Genomic DNA, 21,706 nt, shown 5'->3' with positions numbered 1-21,706 from the left:
CCTTGCAGAACAAGACTGCTGCCTTATGAGGACAATGGGGGACATGAGTGTCTGCTGCTTAGGGGCTTGGAGTAGAGTTTACCAGTTCTAACCCATGCCAGGCATTTCCCCAGTGACTGAGGTGGCTGGAGCTGAGGTGAAAGCACTTGTTTTTCAAGGTTTCATTCCCAAGACTGAAGAGCCACCCAGGAGGAAAAGTGAAGGAAACTGTAGGAAAAATCTCTGGAAGGGAGACAACTGTGGGAAATCTCCATAATAATAATCTGTGGTACAGATTATGGAAAACTCAGTATTTTACCAAGCAAATAAACCGACAATTTAGAAACCCAATAAGCAAACCACTGCCAGGCCCCATTATGACTAGGTTAGCATGAACTTTTACTTCCTTACACCAGCAGGGTCTGAGTCCTTTTGTCAGCAGGGAGTTACAGAAGACCCTTCACCTATGTACCCTGAAAAGATTTAAAAGGGTGAAATCTCAGGGTGTGAGGTGTTGATGTCAGAGAGATAGGGGCCCACAGTAATGAGCTTTTGGGAAAAGAAATAAAACATAGGAAGAAACAGCTCTGCCCTGAAATAGCCCAAAGGCACTAAGGACTCATCATCCCTTTGAAATGCAAATCTTGATATCTTAGGAGAAGCCCAGGCTGAGGCATCACCCAGAGGCAGAAACAAGCCCTACCAGAAGGGTGGATTCTTGCTGGTAAGAAGTTACAGGAAAATCCAAAGATAAGAATAAGAAAAGGACAAACACTATTGATTATCCTTTTCTTATTCTTATCTTTGGAAGTACAAGGCTTTCTAGTGATGAAGTCCTGATAAACTTCTCAGCGTGCTGAGAACTCAGAGAACTCAAGCAAGGCCAAGACAATTGGGAAGAATTGTTTATAACCTCCCACCAAAAGCCATTTCAGGTTTCTTCTCCCAAGCCCACATTCTTTCTTGAACATCTCTCTCCCTGACACTTCTCTGTATTCCTATTTTGCTTCACCTAAAAATGTTTCTCTTATATTAAAATCTTTGTTCTTTTATTGCCATGAACACACACACAAAAATAAAAAAAAACCCAAATACAATAACCTAACAGCAAGAGTCATTAATAATTAATAATACTGATACTAATTAAATCAATGTTTCTAAACTATTAATCACTTATTATAAAAGGTTCACCAATCATATTGAAACTTAATTATGAACAACTTTGTAACCATATCTTATGATGATTCAGCTCAAGAATGTATTACAAATAAATAAAAACTTAAGAAAAGTTTTACCAAATTTATTAGCTTCCTCATCCAGTCAAAAGCATAGATTCCTATACTTTTGGGTTCTTGTGTTTTCTGCTAGTTCTATGCTTCACACATTCTGTGGTCTTTTAAGGTCTCAATGAGTGGTAATTTCCAAGCATTAATTAGCTTACATTGCTATCTGCTATTGCATCTATTTCCCCCCCCCTTTTTTTTTTGAATCAGAAAGAAACAAGTTAGGGTATTGTGAGTCTTAACCACACAGAAATGTTAAATGTTAAACAGGTAAGGAGTTTCCTATTGAGGAAACTGGGGATTGCATCTATTTCTGGATCTTTAAAAAATATTCATGATAATGAGAGAATGAGTGACCTCTGGTGCAGTGGGATCAGACTGGGTCCTGTACTAATTTCCAGTACGGAAGCCATCAGGGAAAGGGAGATGCTTAGGCAGCTGCACCCAACCACCGATTTTAAAGTATGAAAACTGGCAACCACCTAAACTACATCCCCCCAAACCCCCACCTCGAAACAGAAAAGCTGTGAAACTTTGACTGGCTGCAAAATTCACTTTACAGGATGTGCCTGGAAGATTTAAGTAACAACCAGAATAGTCTGACAAAAGGACTCAATTTATGGCTTCATCACATAGCTTCTCCTGTTGCGCTGACAGATACCATGTATGTCTATTTTTATAACTGATTTGGCATACTTTCTTTAAAAAGAGAGGTTAAATCAAAGCTTTTTTTCTTTTAGAATATATTCTACATGGTGCTTTCTAGTATGAATAAGTATAGTTCTTGTACATTTATGCATTCCCATTCCTCATTCACTTATTATTCTCAACTGTATTTTGTGACCCTGGTGTGCATTTTTGAATTTTATTATATGTGTGTTCTTAAATTTACTATAAAATTTGGTGAAACATTAAATTGTAAATTAATTATGAAGAGTTATGAAGATATGAATAAAAATGGCATGTAAATAAAAAACAAAACTGCCAAGGCATACCTAAACTTTTAGGTAGGCTCAGCCCACCAGATGTATCCTCAGATTTTCCTTGTGGGTGTAGAACTAATTTAACCCCCATGGGGTTCCTCAAAAGGCTTGCTGTGGATGCCTTTTTCCCCTGCATGGATGGTTGAGGAATTTCCAGAGAGATGCCTGACATTACATTTTCAGCCAGTGTTTGACTATCTCTCCTTTGTATATATCAGGCAAAATAATAGCCTCTATCAAATAATTTGGCTCAGAAATTCCAGCACCAAAGTTTATTTGAGAACCCCTTTTTCTGGATATAGTCAGCCCTAGCCCTAAAAGCAGAGACAATTTTTCTCTTTGCAACTGCAGTTTCTGGTAATCAAGGGTGTAACCTGAGTGCAGATCTTAACTACTAACTCTCCTTTAGAAATAGGGAAGCTCATTCTTGGGGATTTGGTACCTCCCTTCACTTAACCTCTATCTATAACTATAGACTCCAGCCTAGAAAGATCAAGTTTCTAGATGTTTCCTACTCTCTCCTAAACCTGATTTTGCATTTAAAGTAAGATTGCAAGGAGTTACCTTGAGTGACCTTCTCTCTTGTAAGTTAGAATTTTTAGTCACACCTATACCTTAGGTATTGTTATTGTTATACTAGGCTTTGTGATTACAATTATTCTTCACCTGTGGCTAATTTTACCTCCATAAAATCCCCTGCTCAAAAAATTAAACTTGTCGCACTCCTGCCAGAAACGTGTTGACCCCACATTCTCTGTGTGGTTTCATTTATTTCACATTTTATATTTGGCTGCTTGTGCTTCCGCTTTCCTCTCGTGTAGTGCTATGACCCATGAGAGTTGCTGAGATGCAACACATCTACAGCACAAAACAGAAAAGAACATTAAGATAAACAGTCTCACCTTTTACTTTTGTGCAGATTATGCACTAAAAATACACAAAGGTGCAAGATGAAAAGACACACAATGGTAAAAAGAAAGTTAAAACAGAAAAGTATGCTGGTGAGCTAGAAAATAAACAATGCAAAGCAATAGATAGTCACTATATTGCAACCCAGCATAAATGCTTCAAAACATCTTTATTATTTTTCAGGAAACTTTCCTTAAGACACTTTCCCAACCAGTTTGGGAAAGTAAATTGCTTTGTAGATCAGATAGTCTTCTTGATATTTTAAGTATCACTAAGCAGCTAAACTTAGAAAGCTTTGGGTTTTTAATTTTCATTGACGACCATCTCTAGTACATTTAAACACTGGCCTAAGATAGCACCACAACCCTGAACTCCAGATCCTAGACGTAAAACTGATATAATTCCCTTCAACAACACCAGGAAGCAATCTCTCCCAGGAAAATTTCTAACACTGCTGTGGCACCAACTTGCACCAGTTCTGATATGACATCCCAACAACGAAGAAACCACAACAACTTGATCTAATAGTGGGTTACATCACCTAATGGTAAGATAAAATCAGAAGACATGTTGTCCTTTGATCTGTGCAAAAACCAAGAGCACTAACTACAGAAGACTGACTTTGACAACCATGACTGGGCAGAACTTAGCTGGGACCAATAAGAAAAACCATACCCTAGGATTTAGCCTAGGACTTGTACAAAAATCAAGATCTCTAATTACAGAGGTTCAACTTTGGCAAGTGAGACTGAGTAGGATTTCTGGAACCATAATGAAGACTCTATCCTAGGCTTCAACCTAGATCTGAGCAACAAAACAAAACAAAACCCAAGACCACTTATTATAGAAGACTGATTACAACAACAATGGAACAGAATTTATAAACCATAAAGACTCTATCCTAGACCTTGTCACATGACCTGTGCAAATACCAAGGTCTCTAGCTACAGAGGCCTGATTTTAGTATCCACACTGAGCAGAAAGTTTCCTGGCACCACAAAGAAAGATATTAGGGTGTGGTAATGAACATGTACGGAGTCATTAGTTGTTCCCATAACAGTATGAATCAGGGGCGGAGAAACCCCCAATCTCTTAGGCCAAAGAAATTGCCTTTTTTTTTTTTTTTTGGTTTTTGGGCCACACCCGGCTGATGCTCAGGAGTTAATCCTGGCTGTCTGCTCAGTAATAGCTCCTGGCAGGCAAAGGGGGCCATATGGGACACCGGGATTCGAACCAACCACCTTTGGTCCTGGATCGGCTGCTTGCAAGGCAAACGCCACTGTGCTATCTCTCCGGGCCCGGAATTGCCTTTCTTGCTTCCCCAATACTTACTGTACCTATACAAAAAAACAAAAAACAAAAAACAAAACAAAACAAAAAACTAGGAGGAAGCACAAAACGTTGCCACACCAATACTCTTTTTCTTTTTTTATTTTCTTTTTTCTTCCTTTTCTTTTTCACTTTTGGGGTTATTACTTAGTGAATGTTTTTTATTGCTGCTGGGTGCTTTTTTTTTTCTTTGATAGTTACTGCCCTTTTTTTTGGTCTTCTTCCAGAAGAATCACACAACTTGAATTATCTTGTTCTGCCTCATGAATTGAGGGGGAAAATAAAAATGAACAGTACCAGGACCAAACAGCTGTATGAACACTGAGTGGAATTAAAAAACGATCAGACTTAAACACCAAGCCTAAAGCCAACAACAGTATCCATACCCTATCCACAACAAGCTATACACAGAGGGGAATAGTTATACTAGCACTGGAATGGCTTTGATTCATTGTCACTTAGTACCTGGACTGTGAAAGATTTGTTATTTACTATTTGGTTGCAATAAAAATTATTACCACAAAACACCAAACAAGGCACCACTGACCTTTCAGACCTCTCCAATTTCAGCAGCAGCAAATCTGTTTCTAGTTGTTATTCCCCTTCTCGCCCTCAATCCCTCCCATCCTTCGTTTTTGAATCACACCTGGTGGCACTCAGGGATTACTCCTGGTTCTGTACTCAGAAATTACTCCAGGCAGGCTTGGGGTACCATATGGGATAATGGGGATTAAACTTGGGTCAGTGCAAATAAGGCAAATGCCCTACATACACACTATGCTATTTCTCCAGCTCCAATGTTCCTAGCTTTTTCAACTGGATTCCATCAGGAAAATGCCTGCCTAGAAGGAATTTCTCCCAGGAGAATAAATCACTTGCTAGTTAATAATTCTTATTGCTGGAAGTTTTTAAAATGCTAATTAAGCATTTCAAGTCAAAATATTAAAATAAAACATTAAAACTAAAACAAACTAAAACAAAACTAAAACAAAAGAGGAATTGTCTGTAAACCAAAGAATATTGAAGACTTAAAGAAAATTCTTTTCACTTTTAAGTTACTTCTGCTTCATTCTGAATAGGATTGCCTAACTAAGGTTATTTTTATTGTACCTTTAATATATCTATGTACCACATAAAAGAAGATAACAATAAAAAATTTCAGATTTAATGGTAGTATAAATATATTCATATTTATTTATATAATTAAATATTTATTAAATATTTATAAATATAAACATTTATATTTATAATATAACAATTATGATTATGTTAATATATTATTATAATAATATAGTATAATGTAAAATAAATATAAATATAATGATAGTATAAATATAGGTTTAGTGATAAGATAAATCCAGTGAATACCAGTGTTAACTGCTATTTTCCATACTCCCTAAAAGGGAAAAAAAAAGTAAAACCTTTGAGATGTGAATATGAGTTTTGGGAGGATTCTGCTCATATAAAATAAGAAGTCCCAGTAGCGGTTAAATGTAAATTTTGAAGGGGACAGAACAACTGATGTTGTATTTTCCTGATATTAAAGTATTTGGGAATCTAATCTGAACAACATGCACTTGTTAATATTTGGTTTAAAGCATGTTCAAACTTTATTTAAAATAAAGTATTCTATTTATTTATTTATTTATTTATTTATTTATTTATTTATTTATTTATTTATTTTGGTTTTTGGGCCACACCTGGTGATGCTCAAGGGTTATTCCTGGCTATGCACTCAGAAATTGCCCCTGGTGCCTTACCCCTTGTGCCACCACTCTGGACCCTAAAGTATTCTATTTCTATACATAAGATTAAAAAGCTACAGCTAGCCTATTAATGAAAATATTTTTAAAAAATAATTAAAAAATTTAATGGGAAGCACACACAAAATAGTGAATTTGCTACTTGACTATAGTAAAAATCAGAAAGATGGCAACTGATCAGAAAGAATGCCAGGACAATTCCTTATCTTGTATGTTCATAATACAAGCTTCATATTGCAAACATCTAAGCTTTACCAATCTAAACTTGCTATATGTAAATCATCACACAACTAAACATAGCCCCTGCTAAACTTTTGATAGAGCAAAATCTCTACACTTCAGCTCAGTTTGCCAGGTAGACTGGTTTGAGTTGGAGAATTTTGGCAGAGAAGCCAAGATGTTTCTAAAGCCAGTTTTGGTAGACTCTTCCACCTATAGCTGGATTCTGGCTCTCTTTATCTCTGTATCCTGCTGCAACCTTCATGTCCAATGGTTGCTCTAGTATTGTCGGAAAAACACTCGGCCCTCTGCCTCTCCAATTTGAAAAAGCACAGTGGTTTCCCACTATCACTAAGCTTTTGGATAATTCATGATATCCTTTAGTTCTTTCAAAACTTAAAACCCACACTTTCTAGTCTAATTCCCTTTACTAAATCCATCATATTCAAGCTTGAGCTTAACTTTCCTGACTAGAAGACCCAGACTGATACGCTTGCATTACAGAGAAACCTCCCTTACCAAAATAATTCTCCAAAAAAATAGGGCAGTCTATGAGATATTTTGATACTCAGAAGATAAATGTACTTCTTAGTAACTCTAATTCTCACTGGCCTGTGCTCTGTCTCCCAGTGCTAAGGGTTGTTCTAATTTATTTTATGTTTAATATTAAAGTTGATATAACCATGGATACTGAGTGAAGAGAAAACACGAGGCCCCCTGGAAAGATTCCTGAGACTGTCATGCAGTTTCTAGAGGTAGATACAGTTTAAGGAAAATATCTTAGAGCTTTACAAAAATAAACAGACTTGAAATCCAACAGGAGCCATCAAAACACGCTGGACATTCACCCCATCCTAAAAGGAAGATAAATTCTGGTGATGAGTCTACATTCTTCTCAAGTTGTTAATACCTGAATAAACAGGTTGTTGGTTTTTTTTGTTGTTGTTGTTTTTATTTTACACCAAGTCTTGTTTTCTGAGTATCTGGTTTTACAGCAGTGAGCATCAAAACTTGGGAATAGTAACAAAATAATACCCTAATATGGGAACATGAACAGATTAAACTGATATACCATATCTCTAGAGAGAAAAAAAAATCTTCTCAGTGCAGCAACTTGATTACTTGATTATATAAATCAAGAACCTTGGGGGCCAGAGTGGTGGTGCTAGAGGTAAGGTGTCTGTCATGAAAGCGCTAGCCTAATATGGATGGTGGTTTGATTCCTCCAGGTGTCCCATATGGTCCCCCCAAGCCAGGAGCAATTTCTTTTTTTTTTTTTTTTTTTTTTGGTTTTTGGGCCACACCCATTTGACACTCAGGGGTTACTCCTGGCTATGAGCTCAGAAATCGCTCCTGGCTTGGGAAGACCATATGGGACGCCGGGGGATCTAACCGTGGTCCGTCCTACGCTAGCGCTTGTAAGGCAGACACCTTACCTCTAGCGCCACCTTCCCGGCCCATGGAGCAATTTCTTAGCACATAGCCAAGAGTAACCCCTGAGCGTCACTGGGTGTGGCCCACCCCCCCTTCGTATACTTTGATATTTTTGGCACAAATAAATATTATGCAAAGTAACTGTCAAATGTTATTTATAATAATGATTTAAAAAATAAAACCACCTGAACATCTAATAGAGATGAAGATATGGTATATAATTTGTAGTTTTCTTTTACAGCATACTCCATCCTCCAAATTTTAAAAAAAGATGAAGCACTTAAGAGGGCAAACAACAAATATGTGTTTAAAAACTGTTTAATGTGCTTAAAGAGTTGGTATGAAGGCAAACGGTAATATTAAATTGAAGTTCTGTTTTTGATTTCTTGATGATTGAAAAACAATCAGAAAATTGTAAATCAAAACAATTGTTTAAAGACATAGCAGTTAACACACACTAAGAAAAAGATAATAAAATGACAGTAACAAGAGGAGAATTTGGGACTCCTTTTCATGACTGCTAGAAATGTAAAATGTTGTAACTACATTGCCTCCCAAGAATCAAAAGCAAAGACTTTCTCCAAGGTCAGACTTCTTTCTAGTCTTGTAGTCTTGATAATTGATTACTTACCTATAATACTCTTGGTCATCTACCTGAGCCACATGATAAAGCACTGATACATGTGTGTCTATCAGCTCTAAATGCTGTGTTTTTGCCATTACACTAAATTTCAGTAATATCTCTCATCTCTCTCTATCTTATCATTTGTTCTGGGACCACATGGATTAGAGAATCCATTTCGTGGTTTCACATAGTAATCACAGACTACTAGGTACCTCAAATATAATAAAGTTAATGCTAAAGAAATATTTGTAAATCATATATCTGAAAAGTTGTTAATACCCAAGACTTCTAAAAGAATCCATACAATTCTGTAGAAAACATGGTCTAATTTTTAAAGTACAAAGAAAGTCTGTCTTTTTGTTCGTAAGTCACCTTTGCAGACTTTTGTAGAGGTGGCTAGCAAGTAATAGAAAAGTTGCTCTATGTCATTAATCATCAAGGACATGCAAACCAAATAACAATGTAGTATTAACATTAACTCCAGATCTGACAGAACAGTTACTCTCACAAAGGCAAGTGTTGGAAAAGAAGAAAGTCTTTTCTTAATTATGGTGAGAATTTAAATTGGTTCAGTCATGGAAAACAATAAGAAGGCTCTTCAAAGAGTTAAATTAGAGCAATCACAGAATCCAGTAATTCTAAAGAATATTAAAGTATCAATTTAAAAAAAATACCTACATCTTATGTTTATTGCAGCTCAATTTCCAAGCCAAGGCTTGGAAACGACCTGTGTGTTCATGTGAATGGACCAATTTATTTTTTGAAAAAAAAAAAATAATAATACATACAATGATATGCTAGTCAGTAATTTTTAAAAGTCCTGTTATTTCTGACAATATGGATGCACCTAGAGGACATCATATTAATTAAGAGAAATCAAAGAATTAGGATTTGAGAAATGGTGTCCTGGGGTTTACTTTTTAAACTTGATATATTTAAAGTTATTAAATGATGTTAAAATAAGAGTATTAAAAACTACTTTAAATCAAATTGCTCATTATTATCACGATGTAAAGACTTCGGTTTATGGGGCTGGAGAGATAGCATGGAGGTAAGGCGCTTGCCTTTCATGCAAGAGGTCATCGGTTCGAATCCCAGCGTCCCATATGGTCCCCCGTGCCTGCCAGGAGCAATTTCTGAGCATGGAGCCAGGAGTAACCCCTGAGCACTGCCGGGTGTGACCCAAAAACCACAAAAAAAAAAAAAAAAAAAAAAAAAGACTTCGGTTTATTTCACTGAAATCACTTATGAGAGTAGGGGTAAGAAACTCTTTGTTGTGTGAGAAAGAAATGTTTTTATATGATAAAAACTCATACCTGTTGATCTCCAAGGAAAGGACTTCTCAGTTGAGCTATAAAAAGGAGAAAAATAAAGTATTTACTTCCTTTGTCATAAAATATAACTGTATTACATATACATATTTAATTTCACACTGAATTATATAAAAGTATTAAAACATCAAACTTTAAAATTATTGTAACACAAAGAACTTTTAGAAGCATTAAATCGGGGCCAGAGAGAGATAGCATGGAGGTAAGGCATTTGCCTTTCATGCAGAAGGACGGTGGTTCAAATCCCGGCATCCCATATGGTCCCCGGAGCCGGCCAGGAGCGATTTCTGAGTATAGAGCCAGAGTAACCCATGAGCGATGCCGCGTGTGATCCAAAAACAAAAACAAAACAAAACAAAACAAAAAAAAGGAAGCATTTAATCTTTCTTATTTTTGCTACATCCAGCAGTGTTCAAGGGTTAGCTCTGTGCACAAAAGTCATTCCTGAAACTGCTGGGGGCAATATGTGATTCAGGGAATTGAACCTGGTTGGCCACGTGCAAGGCAAACACCCTTTCCACCATGTTACTACACAGGCCCCAAGCATTTAATCTTTCATTTTAATTTGAGACCAAAAAATATTCTTATTGGATTAAGCAAGTCTATACAATAAACCAAAATAGCAAAACTAAGAATAATATTCATGGCACTTTTCTGACATACTATACAGCTACTGATGATAAATATTAAAAGTATACCTGCAATCTCTACACCAAAGAAAATAAAAAATATATTTATTTACTTTTCAAAGGAGGTTATAAATTCAATAATGGATATAAAAGTTAATGCACCCCTGCACCAGAAATTTTACTTCCAAAATTCAATCAACAACAACAAAAAAAGAGACAGACACAGGGAGAGCTAAGAAAATGGAGTGAGAGACTGGTAAAGTCTGAGCAATTGGGAGAGTTGGGATTCAAACTCAGTACAACCTTATGCCAAAGTTAGGTTTTCTAATGTTGCCCTATTCAGGAAACCAGATAAGATCCCATAATTCCAAATTAAACACAGGTACACATATGTGCTCACATATGATTAAATGCTTTCATACAATATAAAAAGGTAAGCAGTGTTATTTCTCTGAGATATGACCAAAATATTTTTCTTTTTAAATATTTGTATTTTTAATCAGAAAAAATCTGCATAGAGAACTATGGTGTATATAAATATATCATTATATATATGGTGTGACTTTTGGCTTAAGGAAACCAAACTTAATATAAAAGTCTAAGGAAGAAATCCTTCTTTTTCTAAGATTATGCTTCTTGTTAATCTCTTACAGTTCTCCAAGTTTTTCAGCAGTTTCAAACGCTTGTTAGAAACCCTAAGTAAGAATTTCTTGACTTCATTGTTATGTGTGATTTGCCTTTTCTTCCTCAGGCAGGGCAGCTACCTTTTCAGGACCATGGGTTAGATGCAAGCAGGAGGGAAGCTCACAATGAATAGAGAAAATCAGTGAATAATAATCTTCAGCACTCCACAGAAATTCATTTATCAGGTGCAATGCTAACTGATTTCAAAAAGGACAGATGAAGAGGAAAAAGGTGAAAATTTGGTTAAATACCAGTAAGGGCACATTTTTCTTTCTCTTGAAGGTTCAACTGTCACATTCCTCATGGCTTCAGAGTGTTTCCCTACACTGATTTCAATTTCTCTAGATTGTTTTTGTTACTCAATCCCATTATCTAAATTAATTTTCTAAGCCCCATGATTACTCAACTGCGTTCTTATCAAAATGTTTGTATTTAATGTCAATATGAGAATACATGGCAAATCAAACTGGCATTCAGAAATGTTTGATACATATATTTCTTTGGGTAATAACATGAACTTTTTTATCTTTCGAGTTTGAAACTTAAAAGACTCAGATGAAACACCTTGACAAAAAAAAATTTTTTTTTTGCTTGTTGTTTTTGGGTCACACCCGGCGGTGCTCAGGGGTTACTCCTGGCTCTGTGCTCAGAAATCACTCCTGGAAGACTCAGGGGACCATATGGGATGCTAGGGATTAAACCACCGTCCATCCTGGATAGGCTATGTTCAAGGCAAATGCCCTACTGCTGTTCTATCTCTCCAGGCCCCCCAATATTTTTATCCTGAAATTGGACACTTATTACTTTGTACAAATGAGTCAATTTTCTTTGGGTGCAGGGGGAGTGTTTGGGGAACACTGCAATGCCACTGGGGAACCATGTGGTGCTGATAATAGAATTTGGAATTCTTGCATACAGCATGTGAACTCCAGACATTTGAGATTTCCCTGGCCCCTGAATCTAGTTAACTTACTTTCTTTCACCCTAGGTAAGAAATTTTAGTAGACTCATGTACATAGAGACCATCTTTGCTCATCAAAGTATAATAATGCATTTCTAAGTGAAAGCACTTTAACATGTCTTACTTGTTAAAATGGTGTGCTCTTTTCAATTTCAGCTAACAAAAATTATAAGAAAAGTAGGATCATATTGGTGCCTTAAAGGTAATAAAAAGTTCCATGGCATGTATATGTATATACATGTATATATGTGTACACAAACACACAGACACGGACACAGACACAGACAGACACAGACAGACAGACACACACACACACACACACACACACACACGTTTTTTGGGGGGTTAGGTGGGTCATACTTGGCAGCTCTCAGGGCTTACTCCTGGCTCTATACTCAGAAATCACTCCTGGCAGTCTCAGGAGACCATATGAGATGCTGGGATTCGAACCACCGTCCTTCTGCATGCAAGACAAATGCCATTCCTCCATGCTATCTCTCTGTCCCCCCCCCAAACAAATAATTTTATATATATTGGCTCAAAGAAGCCTGAAGCCCTTGCAATTCTCTGCCAACCAAGCAGAAGAGTCAGGCAAGTAATTTTGGACCTCAGGGCTTGTGCCGCAAGGTGTGAAAATACCCAAGGTTACCTTAGTTATACTTGGGAGACCCATATGATGCCAGGAAAAAATTCCAAGCAAGCTCTCTACCTGCTGTACAGCCCCACCACAGTATATTTTGAAGACCATATTTACTCCAATAATCTTTCAAACTAATTGTACAATTTTATGTAACAGCTAGTCATTATGTTTTCAGAACAATGTTTTCTTTTGCTGCACTATAATTCTCAAATTATTCACTATCCTGGAATTAAAAGGCTAATAATTACATTATTCAATTATACAATATTATTTATTTGGTCACTCTGACATGTCCAACTGTCCTTGGGGCCACAAAAACCATACTTTATATAAAAAGTTAGGCCTTACTCTATGTTAGAACAGTTTCATTCCCTCCTTCTTCCACTTGTGACTGATTTAAGAAATAGTTTTCGGGGCTGGAGAGATAGTACAGCAGCGTTTGCCTTGCAAGCAGCCGATCCAGGACCTAAGGTGGTTGGTTCGAATCCCGGCATCCCATATAGTCCCCCTTGCCTGCCAGGAGCTATTTCTGAGCAGATAGCCAGGAGTAACCCCTAAGCACTGCCGGGTGTGGCCCAAAAACAAACAAACAAACAAACAAACAAACAAAAACAACAAAATAAAAGAAATAGTTTTTCAACTTTTATTGAATGACTAGAGAATGAAAGCAATGTGTCTCCAGTGACAATGCCCTCAAATAAATCCAACCCATCCCCTTTCACTTTCCTTCTTACGATATGTTCCAGGAGCTTCTGAGGCAATGCAAAACACATTTTAAAATACAGTTAGTGAATCTTTAAAGATGTTTTGATGGGGAAACATTCACAGTTCTAGTAAGTTAATTACCAACAACTTTCTACAATAAAATACATTAATGAATTTGATGACAGTGGACATCAATTAAAATCAGGAGGCACTACAGGCTCATGCTTATGGTTTTTAATTTTGCATGTGGATTAGGCCTAATCATTAGTGCTTCATGGTCTCTAAGTGCAAGCCCACAGCAATACAATGAACGTATCTAAGGCACCAGATAAGGCACTTACCTTATATCTGATCAAATCATATTAGACCTCTAAACCATGAGCCAGGAGTTAGCCCTAAACACAGGTGAGTATGGCCTCCTCAGAAAACTTCTATAACTTATAAAATCAAATTATTTTCATTCCATATTTGTAATCACGGTGTTTAAATAAAGATAATTATAAAAAATAAATTATTTTCATTCACAGATCTAAACAGAGGCACAAACAACTTTTTATTAGCTTTTATTATTTTTCCATATTATGAATCAGAAAAAATGTTCCCCTAACTAATACCTATTTAATCATTAACATGAACTCACTTGAACTGAAGAACATGCATTCATTTTATATTTTTTTCTTGACAATAGTCTGTAACTTTCATGATAATGCCCTGCTTACTTACTGTCCCTCTAGAACTTAAGGCAGTCTGCAAGTGGCAGCACACACTCATTTTACCTTTTTTAATCTATCTCTTCTACCAGAAAGATCAAAATTTCATTCGCACCTCTCCTTTGAGCTGGATTATTATTTTCCAAGCAAATCCCCATTCCTAGGCACTTATAACTAAATTCAGTTGCCTCACCTATTTCATGCCTCCAACACTTTTGGAGAGATAGAATGTGGAGTTACAAAGTTTGAAAACTCTTCTAAAAGTATACAGGTAACAGAATGGAACATGAAGGAACTCTGAAACAATACATGTCATATATTCATGTTGGTGAACACTAATGATTTGCCTTTATTTGCCATCACTCTGTAGTAGAAATATTTATTTGTATGTTTTGGTTTCTGGGCCATACTGAATTGTGCTCAGGGCTAACCTGTGACTGTGCTCAAGGATCACCCGGAAGACTTGGAGGTGCCTGCCAGAGACTGAATCTGGCTCAGATACTTGTAAGGCAAGTACCTTATCCATCACACATAAATCTCTCAAGATGCCAAAAGTATTTTTTTTTTCAAAAGTATTTTTTTCAAAAAATGGTTTACTCAATCGAGTTTTTACCAGACCTCCTCTCAATCGAAATGTGTCTGATGTGAGACTAAGTAGACACAACGAGCTACAGAAACAGGAGAGAAGAAAGTGATGGGAATTACATGAAGCCAAATGGTAACTTTCCCCAGCCACTTTCCTCAACTTCTTTAAAGTTGGAGCTCTATCTTAGTAATTGTTACTATCTTGAGCCTCATATAATGCACAATGAACTAGGACAGAATCGAAGAATCATTCTTCTTTTGAAAAGAGAACTTAGGGGCCGAAGAGATAGCATGGAGGTAAGGCGTTTACCTTTCAGGCAGAAGGATGGTGGTTCGAATCCCGGCATCCCATATGTCCCCTGTGCCTGGCAGGGACCATTTCTGAGCATAGAGCCAGGAATAACCCCTGAGTGCAGCCGGGTGTGACCCAAAAACCAAAAACCAAAAAAAAAAAAAAAAGAAAGAAAAGAAAAGAAAAGAGAACTTAATTCAAGTTTAAATCTCAATATGAGATAGAAACATGAACAATCTGCTATTTTTTTTTTGTGCTATTTAAAAAAAAATAGTAACTACAGTAAGGACATTCCGGAGTTTTGTGATTCACACCTGGAAGTGCTCAGGGATAGGAATGACTCAGGATTGGCCAAATAGTAACCACAGCCCTGTACTATGTCTCCAGCTCTGAAAGAACAAATTGGAACAAACCACATATACTTGAATACTTAAATCATCATTAGTGGTTCAAAAAAAGTAATAAAAATAAGTTCAGTTTTATGAGAAATCACTGGTATGAATTATTCCAGAAATGGTTTTATGAATAGAGCGTGGACATGGCTCAAGGTACAGATGACACAAACTCAACTGTTCTCTTGGCAACTACCAATCACACTGCAAACACAATGAGTGTCTCATTACCACTTCCTCTGTTATGTGATGAACATACTCAATATGTCATTTAACTTTCTGGCACTCTAATCACAGTATTTTTATTTTACCAGTTTGTTTCCACTACCCAATAGATTATGGTGTTGTGAGGGCAAAGTCTGTGTCCTGATACTATCCAATCCAACTAATATTAAGTAGATCAGAAAGGGGTGAAAAAGCTAGAGGGAGATCCTTAACACGATACTCTACACACGTAAGTAAACATGATAGCTCTTTCCATTGAATTAATATAATTTCTTGAAATGATTGTTTAAAATATCTCAATTTTGCATAATTTAATTATTCAATATTACATATTGTTTCACAATATTTTAAAAATAACTCTTAGAGGGGCCGGGAAGGTGGCGCTAGAGATAAGGTGTCTGCCTTGTAAGCTCTACCAAGGAATGGATCACGGTTCGATCCCCCGGCGTCCCATATGGTCCCCCCAAGACAGGGGCGATTTCTGAGCACATAGCCAGGAGTAACCCCTGAGCGTCAAATGGGTGTGGCCCAAAAACCAAAAAAAAAAAAAAAAAAATAACTCTTAGATATACTTCCTTTACAGGACAGAGAGGAAATTAACAGGTGAACAAAATAACTGATCATGTTTATTAATGCAAACATAATCTTAAAAAGGGCTTTTATACATTGCTGGCTTCACTTTACAGATGAAGCTAGTACCTTGAAATTAATTCCAAACTCTATATTTTCCTTTCTTTATAAATTGATTACTGTGTCATTTTTAATTTGGTTTGTTAATTAAAAATTATCTTTTAACTTTTTAGTCAGTTATTGAAGACCTTTACTGTAAGGTCTCCCTCCCCCAAAGCCCTAGGCTTTCTGTTGAAAAAAAATTTTTTTTTAATTTTGGGCCACATTCAGTGACATTCAGAGGTTTCTCCTGACTATGCACTCAAAAACTGTTCCTGGCTTGGGGGACCATATGGGAGTCCAGGGATTGAACCTTAGTCTGTCCTGTGTCAGCTGTATGCACGGCAGATGCCAAAACATTGTGCCACCTCTCCACTGCTTTGTGCTTTCTGTTGAAATGTTAATCACACTTGGATCACAGGGCCACCTCCCAACCTGGTGGGTGGGGAATTTAGAGGATAAAGAAAAGGAGCTGGGGGAAGAGAGAGGGGAGAAAGAATCAGAGAGCCAGAGGAGAAGCAGCAGAGAGGAAGCTGTTTGGAATAAGCTTAGCATATAAGCCATGTGAGGAAAAAAGCATGTGGAGGATAGGGCCTTGGAATAAAGCTGGCTTACTCCAATGAAACTTTAACTGATTACTCATGAATTATTTCTCTGCTGCTACTACCCTGCATCTATAGATCACTATGCCGTGCAGAAACACGTGGACATTAGACGTTTTATTCTGTAATAAATCAACACTTTACTATTCTACTGATTTGCAAGGTAGAAAGTAAATACGATAAAAGAAAGTTGTTTTCAGTTTTTTGGCAATGGATATGTATTGTAACTACTTTGTATTTTGGAGGCTTTCAAGATTGTTGTTCTTAGTAGTGATGGTTTTTGGGCCACACCTGGGGTTACTCAGGGATTATATGTGGTGTTAGAGATCAAACCTGATTTGGGTGCATGACACTGAACTATCTTTCCAGTCTTAATGATGATTGATTTTTAATCAACTGCTTCAAAACCCTCTTAGATATGCTGTTTCACGTATTTAACCCAAAGTCCCCAGGTCATTTCACATTTCTTATTATGCTAGGCTCCCTGACTCTCCCTCACAGAAATATGATAAAATAACTACTAACAATTCTAAACTTTTAGTCTTAATATTTTGAGTATTCCATGATGAACCTAAAACAATTTCCCATAAATGAGTAGTACTACATATTGCTGAACATTTAATTACGTCTTGTTTCTGGGAATGAGGGTGGGTGACATACTCAGTAGTACTCAGGTCACTCTTGGCAGTGCTCAGAAAATGATATGCAGTGTCGGGATTCAACAAGGATTGTGAACACAGCTGCAAGTTAGCCAAACATCTTAACCTTTGTACTACTATCTCTCTGGTCCTGAACACCCAATTTTTATATTACAATTAGTTATAATTCCTAAAGCAAACCTTCAATAATATGGAGATAAATTACTTTAAATCTTTTATTGTATAAATGTTTGCCTCTCTTTTTAATTAGTACATTTAAAACTTTTGTTTTACTTGAAGCATTGTAAGATATTCCAGTAGCTTCTTTGGACTTCTTAGGTAGATATAATTCCATTTGTGTTTTAGGTTTCCTGAGCGCTTTTGAATTTATGCTTGAGAAGGACAGTAAGTAAATAGAATGCATGTGGAAGATCTAGAACTGAACAAATACACCGAAAAAAGGTCACATTTTAGTTTTCCATGAGTTTTATACAAGAATGTTTTTGTGGGACTGGAGCGATTGTATAGCAGGTAGAGCATTTGTCTTGCATGCAGTTTGACCCAGATTCTATCTCTAGCATTCAAATGGTCCCATAAGTCTACCAGGAGTGACCCCCAATTGCAGAAGCTGGAATAGCCCCTGAGCACTACTGGACATGGCCCCCAAACCAAAACAAACAGAAAGAATGTGCTCAAACATATTTTTGTGTCTCTAATTACATATAAGAAGTGAGTTCTAAAAGGCTGAGAAAGAATTGAAGATTTGGGGCTAGAGAAATAGCATGGAGGTAAGATATTTGCATTGCCCGCAGAAGGACAGAGGTTTGTATCCCGGCATCCCATATGGTCTCCCGAGCCTGCCAGGAGCGATTTCTGAGCATAGAGCCAGGAGTAAATCCTGAGCGCTGCCAGGTGTGACCCAAAAACATAAAACAAATAAAAAAAAAAAAACCTGAATATTTTCTAATGTCTTCTGATGCTCTGAGAACTCACATTGCATATCAATATCTAGTCTTATCTTTCCTATGTTTGGGAAACCAGTATTATCTCTTAATTTTTATTTAGATAAGGATTAACTACAAAGTACATCTTTTCTATTAAATGGAGTATGTCCTACTGCCCAAACCACTAGAACAGCTACACAAAATTACACAATATATTACAATTACTCTTCCCAAGACAGGCTATTTCAGTTAAGTCAAAGATAGAAAGGCCAATCTGACAATAGATAATGAAGGTGGAACTGCCTTGCTTGGCTAAGCAGGGTAAGGAGTTGGAAAAGCAAACAGCTATTATAACTAAGTACATTATCATCCTAAACATTCTCTGAGGACCCATGTTTAAAAAAATCTCAAACACACAGACAATAATAATTTCTTAGTAACAGTACTCAAGGATATTCAGTCACATTTTTGAGAGCCTTTTCCAAATATATCTACTATTAACTCACAACATCAACAAAACCCAAACCTCTTTTCTCAGATCCATGATTTTTCACATTATAGTTTCAGACCCTGAACAATTTTCTATTGAATGAAAATTAATTTCCTTTTTTTTCTCTCTGAGAAAGAACCACTTAAACTTGTATCACATACTTCATTGTTTTATGTCTAGATAGCCATTCTTTCCATTTCTTCCAATGACTAGCTTCAAAACCCTAACCATTAGGAGAAGTGAAATCATTAGAAACAAGCATACAGTTGCATTTTTCCCATTAAGATTGTTATGGAATATCACAACTTCAGACTGCCCCTAAAAATAACCTATACCTACAATTAACTAGGCAAAGCTTAAATTAAATAAGTAAAAGGATCTCATTTCAATATTATCAGAGGGTGTTACTGAAGTTTGCAAAAGAAAAAACACTTGAATAAAAGATGATGATATATGTATGTAGTATGCAGCTGCTCCTATTCATCAGCAAATGCCTATCTATGAGTATGGATTATGAGCCAATCCATTAGCACCCAGTCACCTGTGTCACCAACAGAAGGAGCAAAGAAGTTGAAGCTGTGGTACTGCAATCAGAGATATTGTGTCTGATCCCAAATAATGTCCAAATTCTAACTCTCTCACTCCACCACCCAAAAAACACCAACCAACCAACCAACCAAAAAAGAACATACAATATCACTATAGGAAGTCTGGCTTGACAGTTCATGAAATTCATGGACTGCTAAAGACATACAGTTTGAATCATATATATTTTCTCCTTGGTGCTTCTCTTTTTTTTTTTTTTTTTGGTTTTTGGGCCACACCCATTTGACGCTCAGGGGTTACTCCTGGCTATGCACTCAGAAATCGCCCCTGGCTTGGGGGGACCATATGGGACGCCGGGGGATCGAACCGCGGTCCTTCCTTGGCTAGCGCTTGCAAGGCAGACACCTTACCTCCAGCGCCACCTACCCGGCCCCTGGTGCTTCTCTTAAAATCATGACCAGGTTCTCAGAATATACTTTTACATTTTTATTTTAGAAAAATAAACAAACATCAAGAACAATAAAATGTGGTAGAGAAATGCAGTCTTAGACTTTATTGGTTGCTAATACACTTAGAGTAATATGTATATGTATAGTGACTATAGTGGACTATTTTGTCCTCATCACTGGCTATAAATGCATATACATATTTATTTTTATACTCAACCCTTCATTTGACTTCCTCTTATATTACTCTTCCATACTTCTGGGCCCTTATAACTCCACCAAATGAGCAAGAGTAAGATATATAAAAATATCAATACCAGTCACCTGAGAAAATAAGAAATTTGATGTATAACAAAACATCAAAGGCAGGAAATACTAGATTAGCCCTTTTTAACAATTTAAGTAATTTTCATAGGGACTAGAGGTGAACGTATTTTAGATGTTAAATATTCTTTGACAAAAGCATTTTGTGTTAGTCCTTTGAATCTATGAATAAAAGATCCAGAAGACCATATGGGAAGGGGAAGATAAAAATGGATGTAGTACTAGACAAAAATCAGACAAACAGTTCCCTCTGGTATCCCCATAAATTATACAAGATGCACGGCTTCTGTTTGAGCTCATCCCACAATAGGTGTTCTAAAAGAAAGAGTACAAAACAGAATAAAAGGGTTTCTAATATTTCTGTAGACATTTAGAAGAGTTTAAGCAACTGAGATCAAAATAAGTAAAATGGGGGCTGGAGAGATAGCACTGCGGTAATGCGTTTGCTTTACATGCAGAAGGTCGCTGATTCAAATCCCGGCATCCCATATAGTCCCCCGAGCCTGCTGGGGGTGATTTCTGAGGGCAGAGCCAGGAATAACCCCTGAGCATTGCTGGGTGTGACCCAAAAACAAAAACAAAACAAAAAGTAAAATGGCAAAATATAACACTAGATTAGCTTTTCTAACTATATGGCCATAATTGAGGATGCTATATAAGCAAAGAGTAAGAATTTTTAGTTGTTGTTTGCATTGCTCAAGGGCTGTTGCTAGCTCTGCACTAATGAATCATTCTTGGTGGGTTTGAAGGACCATTTGGGATGCTGGGAATCAAACCTGGATTGGCCACAGGCAAAGAAAGTGCCCTACCCATTGTAAATCAATCTGGCCCTGCAAAGTTAGGTGTTTTGATTTTTGTTTGTTTTTCTTTGGAAGCTACACCGTGTTTAGGTGTTTAGGGGTTACTCCTGGCTCTGCACTAAGAAATCACTCCTCACAGGCTTGGGGACTACACTGGATGATGGAGATGGACCCTGGGTCAGATGCTAGCAAGGCAAACACCCTAGCTGCTGTGCTGTCACTCTGGCCCCCAAATAAGTTTAGAAATAAATAACCTTATTACAAATTATTTGTGTCCATGGGAAAAATATGCTTTTATTTTTACCATTCTAAACATCAAACTGTCAAGAAAGCAGTAAGAATATTAAAAAAATAATTTGGCAGCGCTCAGGGGCTACTCCTGGCTCTGCGCTCAGAAATCACCCCCGGCAGGCTCGGGAGACCATATGGGAGGCTGGGATTCGAACCACCATCCTTCTGCATACAAGGTAAATACCTTATCTCCATGCTATCTCTCCAGCCCCTAAAATTTTTTTAAATAAAGCCATAAAATATACCCTCTTTCTTAGAAATAAATCAAACATTAAAAT

The 21,706-nt window shown here is 36.9% G+C and overlaps 1 protein-coding gene across 8 annotated transcripts in view; it reads right to left on the bottom strand.

The window, feature by feature from the left end:
- Window positions 1-21,706, bottom strand: part of PKP4 (plakophilin 4) — a 292,898-nt gene that overhangs the window by 93,429 nt on the left and 177,763 nt on the right. For all 8 annotated transcript variants that reach the window (XM_049773094.1, XM_049773098.1, XM_049773095.1 and 5 more), the window contains one exon: window positions 9,841-9,875. In XM_049773094.1, the coding sequence (XP_049629051.1) occupies window positions 9,841-9,875 (35 nt within the window). The remainder of the gene's footprint in view (window positions 1-9,840; window positions 9,876-21,706) is intronic.

The sequence above is a fragment of the Suncus etruscus genome, chromosome 5 (genome assembly GCF_024139225.1).
Source record: "Suncus etruscus isolate mSunEtr1 chromosome 5, mSunEtr1.pri.cur, whole genome shotgun sequence".
In the NCBI taxonomy this organism is placed as follows: Eukaryota; Metazoa; Chordata; class Mammalia; order Eulipotyphla; family Soricidae; genus Suncus; species Suncus etruscus.
The sequence above is the reverse complement of the archived record's forward strand: the minus strand, read 5'-3'. Positions and strand labels throughout refer to the sequence as shown.